The following is a 10,330-nucleotide window of genomic DNA, read 5'->3' as shown; positions in this document are numbered from 1 at the left end:
AAAAAAAAAAAAAAAAAAAAAAAAAAAAAAAAAAAAAAAAAAAAAAAGAACAAGCTTGGGGTTTAAAAAAAAAAAAAACGGAAAAAAGGATGAGAGGTGGAAATAATTATTGACAAATGGCAACAAAGGTATAGCGCCGCGAAGAAGAACAAATCGGGCGCTCTCAAACGTGCAGCAAAAATGCGCATAACGATGCTGCAAATATAGTAGCCAAATGGGATGATAAAAAAAACAAAAAAAAAAAAAAAAGGGCAGGTAGGCACCCTGACCAGACAAGCGGTTAAGCCGGGCGCGATAAAGCACACCCCGTTCTTGGCGGGGAAACAAAAAAAAACAAAAAAAAAGAGAAAAACGTGCATTGTGCACACTTATGAGTACATTTGCATGTATGCACTGATACCCATCCATGGGTGACAATAAAGTTTAGAAAATGTACATGTACATGCTGTCGAATTCGCGTACATAGGTGTACACCTTCTTCACGACCACGTACTCTTCCTCCAGGTCACCGAAATCAGATTCCTCATCATTCGCCATGCGAACGATGTTGTTATTTAAAATGTTGGGGAAGTATTTTGAATTCAACAGGGTCCTATTCAACAGGTTATGCCTGTAGGCGAGTGCCCTATTCGTGCTCATATTTTTTGCTCTGAAAAAATGGCCCCTTTCCGATACAGGAGTTTTATCATAAAATTTGCTGAACACACCAAGAGGCTTCTCAAAGTAACTCATTATTCTGTTTTTCGTGTACACTTTGGACCTGCTTTCCAACGCTGTACCATATTCCTTGGGAGTTGCTCCGTTGTAATTTTTTATTGCATTGACCAGGGTACATTTTTTTGTGTACTTCTTCAATTCGTTTTCTTCATCCTTTCGGAAAATAAAAAGCAGGGGGCTGAATTTTTTTTTTAAGATTTCGAAATTCTCGTACTCCTTCATCTTGCCTTGTGTACACAGAGGATAAAGGGGAGGTTTGGTTTCTTTTCCGGAGGTGTCAGGTGGTGCGTTGCGGTTGTTGTTATGTACTGGTGGCTTCTTTTAAAGCGGGGACGATCAAAGGGGGAAATACCGTCACACACATTCCTGCGATAGGTACGCCACGGGAAGGCGTAATCGCTTAGGGGTGAAGGAAAAAATCTACTGCCTTGGTGCGACCAAGTTCATACGGACAAGAATTGTAAATTGAGCAAACATCTACGTAAAGGTGGCAGGCGCATGTGCCTACGGAGCGAACAGCTTATAAGGGAAGGGCTTAATTTAAGTCAAATTTTACAAATGCTTAAAAAACAAAATCAAAATCGACATAAAAAAAATCAACGTCAAAATGGAAGTTAAATTCAAAAACTTAAAATCAAACGTTGAGGGGAAACAAAATAGAAACAAGTTGCCATCATAGCATGTATACGTACACAGCACATATGTGTGAATCGCCGTGTTAATATTCACCAGCACGTAGAGAAGTTGGCCTCTAATTTTTTTTGTTTTTGGTTTTTTTCACAACAGGGGTTGGTTAGGAAGTGCAGGAATGCATATATAAAAATGGAAAAGGCTTACACACACTGCGCTCTACATGAGGAATGTCACGCGTGATGGTTGTTCATGTGTGCTTACTGAAGAAAATTCAATCGCGTTGTTCTTTTGTAACTTGCGCCACGGAATCCGTTTTTATGCTTTACCAAGTTGTTTTAAAAGAGGAACCATTTGGTGGGTCCCTCAAACGGGTAACTTGCTGCATTTTTTTTTATTAAATTTCTCGACAAAAAAAAAAAAAAAGTTGTAAAAAAAGCTAGCTTCTATAATTCTTAAAAAAAAAAAAAAAATAAATAAACTGTCGACGTGCAACTGTTGAAGGGAGAACAATTACATATAGAGTGTGTAAAAATTGCATTTACGAAAAAAAAGGAAGCTATATATACACGCACATATCCACACACTGTGGCTACATTTTTAGGCCCTCGATTTATTTAAAAAAAATTGGAAGCGGACTCATGTGCGCAGTGACCGATTGCAACCTTGCGTCAATCTGACACCTACTCACTTTTTTTTTTTTTTTTTTTTTCTTTTCTTGTTTTAAATTTGTAAAAAAAAAAAAAAAAAAATTCAAAAAGGGAACTAACTTAAACACATTTTGTTCGATCTTGCGCCACACATGGGAATGCGCATTTCTCTTGTGAACCTCAGTGTACAAGTGCTAGAACAACGGAGAAGGAACACGTAGGGGAATGGCACACTCTACTTTCCTGTACACCTCATTGATTCCCATTTTTGTGTGTAAAATTGATCCACCAATTTTTACCTGACCCGTGCAGATAAAAAAATAGGTCGGTCAGTGATTCTCCTAACAGTTGAACAGAGAATAGCCAAGCTTAAGGTACACCAGGTATAAGCGCAACTCAATTGAATTGCAGCGATCTCCCACAGGGATAAATGCACATACAAGGTATTAGAACAAGGTTAGAAAATGAAAAAAAAAGTTTTTTTTTTTTTTTTCGCACCCCTCTAAGGAGTTCCGCTTTTTTTTTTTTTTTTTTTTTGATTTATCCGAGGAGATATATTTGATGTTATTCTTTTTTTTCCACTGCGTGTGTGCTCTGTGGTGAAATTGGGCCAAGTACGTGCCGAGTATTTAAGGATGCCAGAATTTCCTCAGCAGCAGTGTATGGCCCATCATCGTTCGCGATGAGAAACGCTGCATAGGTGGCTTCCCGCCTGTTTCCACTGGTTACCGCTTTTCCTTTATGCCATTCAAAATTATGACTACTATACGGGTTAGACCTTTGGTACAGGTTATGGTTGCTACCCCCCAGTTGAAAGGGTCTCCCCCTCCATCATAAGCACGTCGCCACGACGCCACCTCTTTATGAAGCACCTGTTTATACAATTGCCCTCTTTGTGAAGAGACAAAAACAAAGAATGGGCCGTGTTTGGGTTGCTACTTCAAATTGGGGTACTAGCAATCTGTTTAGCTACCCGTTTCCCGTCCAGAGACTATTCTCCATTAATGTCAAATGGGAAACAAAATTAAGGGCACATGGAAACTGGGCTGAAATTGTGATGCATACACGAAACCTTATGCTAACAGCTTCAATTGAAGGAAAGTTCACCTTTATTAACTCTGACGCCCCGTAGGGTGAAGCTGCTTCCCTTTTTGGTTCGTCTTTTGGTTCACTCTCCTTTCCTTTCCTCGTTCATACCAACACGGGATGTATAATATAAACTCCTCTAGTTCCAGATTTTTAAGCGTCATTATGGGGAAAGGCTAGGAGAATATATAAAAAATGGAAAAAAACAGTTGTAGCATGTAATCCCAAATTTTCGCAAAAATTAAATAAATATGCTGCATGCATGTTTGTTCTTCCAGTGAGGACGCTTAGCGAAAAAGTCACGCCATCGCGGGGTGACAAGGCTGTTTCGATTTTTTTTTCTTTTTGTTTTTTTTAGCAGTGGGACGGTGCGTTTTCTTGCCCCATTCCGGGAAACCATCAATGCGGCGCATTTTTTTCTCCAAGTGGTTTTGTTTTTTATTACCACCTTGCCGTCATTTTTCCGCAATTTTCTGCGTAATATTTTTGCCGATCTGTTTATACCCTTTACCGGTCATTTCTTCTTTTTTTTTCTTTTTGGCCCCCTAAGGGACAAAACAAAATAAGGAGAGCCTTCCCACATGTTGCCTCCATACCTGTGGGCCCCTACTCAATTTGGCATACGTGGCAGATCAGCAAAGTAGAATAACCCAAATCTTGTTAATTCCGCAGTGACTGTGATGTGAAGCGCAATAGGAACTGCAGCATCGCGCAGTTCTGCTGCCCTGTGAATTCCCCCCACAATTGGGCTACCCCCATTTGAACTTCTCCCCTCGCTTGTCACAACCATGTCCATGTTCAAAGGGATGCTGATAAAGTCTTCCGAGCGAAGCACCAAAGGGAAGAACCCCAATGCGGGTAAGGGGAGCGCTGCACAAGAGGCACAATTGATGAGGGGAAGTAGCACTCTGAGTTCGAAGAGGGGGGAAGCGTATCTGGACTTGGAGGACTTGGCGCCCAGCTACTGCAGCAGTGTGGCGGGTACTGATAAAGGTGGTAACCATCTCCAGGGAGAGGAAGCGGTTACATTACCCCTGCACGGGGATAAAGACGAAGACGGGAGCTTCGAAAGTCCAAACGGTTTTTACAAAATTGCACAAAGTGGAAATGCCCCCCGGTGTGGCAGCTACGAACGAGGCAGTAACAATAACGGGTCAGCGAACGGGGTGAAACGCAGCAGTTGCAGCTACCCGAACTGGAGTAATTCCCGAAATGAATACTCAAGTGAACCATATAAAGGGTATCTGGAATACACAGAAAGGGATGTAATAAAGCGAACCGACGGTGCCATTTCCCCAGAGGGGGGAATGCATCACATAGAAAACTACCCTCAGCAGATAATAAACCCGTTGAGTGATCTGTTAACCCTCATGAGCGATTTTTTCATGCCCAACACAAAGCAATGGAATAAACACAAGATGAAAAAAATTTTGGACGAACTGACCCAAAATAAAATTCACCAAGATGTGCTAATCGCTTTGTATTATTTTACATATGAAGCGTATGCAAACAGAGTTCTCCTAAACTTGAAGGAAGAATACAACTGTGATTTGCTGATTCACAAAATTTTGGGGAAGGTACATAAGATAAGGAAAAAGAGAAAGAAATGTAAAGAGCAAGAAAAAGTCCTCATCATAAATGAAAAGCTAGACACAGCCGACGAAATGCAAAAACAAATATTCACCTACAATTTGGAGTTAACGAATATCGAAAATTATATTACCGATTTATTTAGGAAAAAAAAACAAGTACATTGTTGTAACATTTTTTTGAAGACCTACGTAAAAAATATTCTACGCTTGATTATTCGTAACATATGCACAAATAAAAAAGAAGAAAAACAAAAAAAAAAAAAATTTTTTGACGAAAAAAAAAATGAACTGTGCATGTGGAAAAAAAAGATCACACAAAAGGAGGAGGACATAAAAGCTGAGGAGGAAAACATAAAAGAGAGAGAACGAAATGTAGAAGAATCCAAAGAGGAGTTAAACAAAGCTATGCAAGTTATATCCTCCACGTACGAAAAACAGTTACACGAAGTTGACGAAGAAATTGACTCCCTTGATCGAAACATAAAAGAACTTGAAGAAATGATTACTATTAAAAAATCGCAAAAGGAAGAAGCCATAAGGAGTAAGAGAAAATTAGAGAAAGAGAGAGAAACGGAAATGAAGACACTTGTGCAGAAGCAGTCTGATTTAAATACTTCCATCAATTTTATAAAAAACACCACGTCCCTAATGGAAGAGAAAAAGAAATTAGTCGAGGATGAAAAGGAAAAAACGAAAAAAGCCATAACCCATTTGAAGGAAGCCTACCAAACCTGCTGTCAGAGGAAAGCCCAAACGAACCGCTTACTTTCCAATCTAAAAAATGTTGTTCGAAATTTGTCCAATTCGGATGAAGAAAGCGAAAACGTGTGTGAAGGTAATTCAGGGAGGAAGTCCCTGGGAAATTATTCCGAAGTAGCGGATGGAAAGGACAGTTCCCCTGCGTCTGATGAAAATGCACACACCAATAATGCTACAAACACGCAAGGGCAGGGGCAGCAGCAGGGGCAGCAACAGGAGAAGGAACACGAGAAGGAACAGGAACAGCCGAGGCAACACTTGGATACCTCCAAATTGCTGAAAAAAATATTCATTTTAAAGAAGAATATTTTCCAAGTGGAAAAAAATATGAACAGCATTAAAGGAAAAAAAAAAAAACTCACAATCGACATCAGCCAATTTAATTGCGAAATGGACAACATAAATATTAAGAAGGAAAATCTGAAGAACAAAAAGAAAATACTTCTGAAAAATAAAATGCTAAGTGAAATTAAGAACACCATTAACGAGTTGGAGAAATTGGACGAAACGGAAGACGTCATTTTGAAGCAACTCGAGGAGGCAAAGGCGGAGTTGAGTCTGTTAAGGAAGGACCACCTTCGCATGAAGGAACAGAAAGAAGAATTAAAGCGCAGATTATTTCGCCAAGAAAAGAAGTTGCTCAAGTGGGAAATACGCCACGTGCGGGGAGGCCTAAATCATGACGAGGGGGCAGACAATGTGGTAACATCTCCCCCAGCTGAGGAAGTGGTAAGCGTGCCCGTAGACATGGCTAACGGCGAGGCGGGCGACGTGGTAACCTCCCTGGAGGAAGAACTCAACCAGGAGGAAGCGTTTCCATTTTCTGAGGAATCGGAGCAGTCAGAGGGGGGCGAATCAATTGTCTCCTTTAGTGAGATGCTGAACCAGTTGGATAGGATAAGTACACACGGCGAAGATGAGGACGATCAAAATATCTCGAGCGACCAAGGGGGGAGTACCCAAGAGGAAGAAGACACCTCGCAGAGTGAGGGGGAAGAGGTGGACCGAGGAGGAGATGCCGGAACCAGCCAAGCTGAGTGTCCCCTTCCAAGTGATGAAGAGAAAAGTGGCCCATCGGAGGACAACTCTGACAGTGGTGGCTATGGCGACCACGCACAAGTCGTTGCAGATGTTATGCCCAATGGGCGGGAAGCAAACACAAGCGATTCCTGCCCACCAATGAATTCACAGAGCAGAGACCCACTGAAACGATTGGAAAAGTTAAAACAGGAGGAGAGTTGCACCTTCGAAAGGATGCTAGAGAAGTACAAAACCATATGCAGTGTAAGTGAAAGTGTAGACCACCTGATGTTGGAAAAAGAGGTTCGACATATTTACAAGGACATAATAAGGGAGCAAACCATTTTTAAAAACAAAAAATTGCTCACCTTAAGGAACAGAAAAAGAGTCCTCAAGAGGTACTACCACTATGTGTCGGACAACAGTGAGGAGGAGGATCTGAATGGATAAGTGGTGGATTGGACCCCAGGTGGTTACATGTTTTTTGCCGACAGGAGATGACCTCGCACGAGGGGAGGGTTATTCTTTCGTAGAATTCCTGTTCTGCTTATTCCTCAGTTTAATAAAGTGAACCGGTGCGGGATGGGCGAAGGTGTGTGTATGTACGCCTCTCTCGTTGGAAGCAATCCTCTTGAGGTTTTTCTACATGGAGAGCAATTTGCGACGTTTGCGCAAACGCTTCCAATCCCATCATATCTTTCCGCTGGGCTTATTCCTTTTTTGTTTTTTTTTTGTGTGTGTGTGTGTGTGATTCCTTGCGTGCGGTAATTTTTTGAACGCCCCTCTCCCGTGGCACATGGTGTATGCACAAAAAATTTCACCTCCCATTTTCACGTTGCTGATTGGAAGAGAAAACAGGAGTCTTTTTTTTCCTCTCCGCTTAACCGATTCGCCGTTATGCTGATGTGCCCATTCATCTATGCCTTTTTGTGTTTGTTTGTTTGATTACTTCTTTACATATTTGATGGTAAATTATTTTTTATTTTTTTTATTTTTTTTTTTTTTGCGCACTTGATGACTTCACCCCGTATGTGCAAACTTCACGAGTGACGCCATTCGCACACTTTTCACAAAAAAGGTACCGCATATATATAAATATATATAACGTAGTAGCCATTTTTGCGCACCTAGACAAGGAGAAATGGACAGATCCCCTTCGCCCCTGGCCTACACGCTCGCGCGATTTCTCTTGTAAACTCATTTTCTAATGTTCTTTCTCCCATTCTGATAATCCTTCACACATTTTCGCATGAACGAGCAGCTGGCATTTTACTCCTATGCGATGTGAAGCAAGGAAGACGCACTAAGGGCTTAATTAGACGGCCCCAATACGATCTGTTCGAAGTGCCGAAATAAATTTTTACAGTAGGTTTGGTCAACTGGTGAAGGAGGCATAATTTCTTTTTTGTAACCCCCCCCCCTCGAAACATGTCTCCTCATCATGTCTGTGAACAAGTTAAAAAGCAGCGGTCTGCTTAGGCTAGAAAGTAAGAGCGTCGATAAGACGGACTCGAATAACAATCTTGTAAAAAAAAATACGAATATAAAAATTGTGAGGAAGAAAACAGATGGACACATTGAGAGGACCCTGACGGGTACCCTTCCTCCTCAGAAGGAGGGGGACAAGGTGGTGAAGCGCAAGGTACTTAAGAAGGCGCAAGAAGGGGGAGCCACCGTTGTAATGAATACAGGCAGCACAGGGAACGATGGAAACGCTGCTTGCATGGCGGAATCAATCATGCGCAACGAGGATGAAAAAAAAAGTTATGTCGTTCGGAAGACCGCCGCAAAGTTTAGTATGAGGCCAGGGAAGACGAACCAGGATGCCCGCAAAGACGTCCTTAGGGATGATGACGACGCCAATGGAGAGGAAAGTCCGAAGGGGAACCTCGACTATGATGATGCTGGCAGTGGTAACGGCAAAGATTACCAGCATAATAATAACCCTAATGGCGATGACGCCTCCCTTCATGTTTCGAAAAAAAGTGTGAAGAAGAAAAAACCCACTCAGAGGGAGCTAAAGCAAAGCAACCCTTGGGCAAATGATGCTATTCCTGGAACTCAGTTTGATTATACAGGCAACCCTAATGGAAGGAGCGATAAGCGTGAACAGGTAGAAGACGACTCGGAAAATGAAATCCTCAATTCTATTATCAGCAAAAATGAAGAGTCCGTCTTACCAGAACCACCCAAGGAGGTGAAAAAAAAAACAAAAAAAATTATTGTCCGGAAAAAAATACCCATAAGTGAGAAATTAAAAAGTGCAGAGAAGGGTAACGAGCCCCCTGGGGTGCAAACCACTTCTGGTGGACGGACACCTCGCGGCACCACAACGATCATCACCAACAGTAGCAGTGGTGGGAAGAACAATAGCCAAGCGAACGAATGCTGCGAACAGATGGTGAAGGAAATAAAAATGAACGAAACGAAATTCGCAGTCATGCAACAGACGCACAAAGAACAAATGAACACCATGGTAGAAGAAAACAAAAAAGAAAAAAACAAGCTAAACACATACATACAAAATTTAAACGAAGAAATGCACAACATAAATAATAAGCTCTGTGATGAAATGAAGGAAAAAAATACACTTAAGGAAAGTTATGAAAATTTACAAAGTGACAAATTAGAGTTGGAAGAAAAAATTAACATGTTAAAAAGACAAGTAGAAGAATTAAACGAAATGTCTACCCTCCTGAATGAAAAGGTTGCCACTCTGGAAGAGGAAAATCAAATGTTAGTGGATAGGGATCAACAACATGAGCTAAAGGTTGAGGAACTGCAAAGTGAGAAAATGAAAATGGAAAAAAAAATGGATGAACAGAATCTTCTAATCAAAAAGAAGGACGAACTTATAAACAAGTACATGAGTGAAATAGAAAATTATAAAAACGTGTTGAAGAGCAAGGGAGAAATGATGATCCTTGGTAGCTCCACCACCATCGATAAAAGCATGTCAGACAAAAACAGCCAAAAGGAACAGGTAAGCAAACTGATAAGGGAAAAAAAGGAACTCATTTATGCTTTTAAAAAACAGCTAGATTTGATAATAATCCTCAAAAAGCAAATAAGCCTTCTCGAAAACAACAAAATTGTTACTATGACTTCTGGCGAGCTTCAGAAGGTGCTTCACGATTGACCGCGGGGTGGCCAAGCGCTGAAGTGAAACAATTAACAAACGTAGTTATGACTTCAAAAAAGAGACAGCCACTTGTGTGGCCAGCGGCAGTATCCTCCGCCACACACACACACGCGTGCATGTTTGTATGTATATATACCTACATATACACATACTCAGATAAAGGTGATTTTTATAAAATGTCATGCAAAAAATTGGGAGGAAAAATTCCACATAACGCACAAATACGCGTCCGTGTTCAACTACACTTTATTCAAAACGGAAAAAAAGAAAGAAAAAAATGTATGCACATATGTACGATGCACATAACTGGCTATACAATGATCATTTTTTTTTTTTTTTATATCGTCACGACTGATGAGCCTTTTTTCAGCTTCAAAATAATTCTCCACCACCGCTATGCAATTGTCGTAATTGCTGTGCCATCTGCGCAGCTTTGTTTGTTCGTTCTCCTCTCTCGTGTGACCAGGTTAGTCCCGTCTATACTTCCTTCGGTCGTAATCGGTTTGCCTGTCATTGTGCCGCTCGTTGGAGCTGTCCGCCCTGTTCGCCTTGTTTTGGTGCCGCCTCTCACTGTCGTAGTTCGTTTTTCTCTGGTGCGTTCTGCCATCGTCGTGCCGGTTCTCACCCTGACGATTCCGCACATCGTGTCTGCTTCGGTCATCGTGTCTGCTTCGGTCATCATGCCTGCTTCGGTCATCATGCCTGCTTCGGTCATCATGCCTGCTTCGGTCATC

General features: G+C 41.4%; 4 protein-coding genes across 4 annotated transcripts in view; 2 read left to right on the top strand and 2 right to left on the bottom strand.

Moving 5' to 3' along the window:
- Window positions 1–423: 423 nt before the first annotated feature.
- Window positions 424–939, bottom strand: AK88_01962 (uncharacterized protein; the record flags this gene model as incomplete). Its single annotated transcript, XM_012479597.1, has 1 exon — window positions 424–939. One exon carries the CDS (start codon window positions 937–939, stop codon window positions 424–426), a length of 516 nt encoding a protein of 171 aa, XP_012335020.1.
- Window positions 940–3,871: 2,932 nt separating this feature from the next.
- Window positions 3,872–6,904, top strand: AK88_01961 (uncharacterized protein; the record flags this gene model as incomplete). Its single annotated transcript, XM_012479596.1, has 1 exon — window positions 3,872–6,904. One exon carries the CDS (start codon window positions 3,872–3,874, stop codon window positions 6,902–6,904), a length of 3,033 nt encoding a protein of 1,010 aa, XP_012335019.1.
- A 991-nt stretch (window positions 6,905–7,895) lies between these two features.
- AK88_01960 (uncharacterized protein) lies at window positions 7,896–9,593 on the top strand (the record flags this gene model as incomplete). Its single annotated transcript, XM_012479595.1, has 1 exon — window positions 7,896–9,593. The coding sequence occupies one exon, from the start codon at window positions 7,896–7,898 to the stop codon at window positions 9,591–9,593; it is 1,698 nt and encodes a 565-aa protein (XP_012335018.1).
- Window positions 9,594–10,063: 470 nt separating this feature from the next.
- AK88_01959 (uncharacterized protein) overlaps window positions 10,064–10,330 on the bottom strand; it is a gene marked incomplete at both ends in the record, with an annotated part of 2,132 nt that continues 1,865 nt past the window's right edge. Inside the window, one exon of the mRNA XM_012479594.1 lies at window positions 10,064–10,316. Within this exon, the coding sequence (XP_012335017.1) occupies window positions 10,064–10,316 (253 nt within the window). The remainder of the gene's footprint in view (window positions 10,317–10,330) is intronic.

The sequence above is a fragment of the Plasmodium fragile genome (assembly GCF_000956335.1).
Source record: "Plasmodium fragile strain nilgiri unplaced genomic scaffold supercont1.18, whole genome shotgun sequence".
In the NCBI taxonomy this organism is placed as follows: Eukaryota; Apicomplexa; class Aconoidasida; order Haemosporida; family Plasmodiidae; genus Plasmodium; species Plasmodium fragile.
The sequence above is the reverse complement of the archived record's forward strand: the minus strand, read 5'-3'. Positions and strand labels throughout refer to the sequence as shown.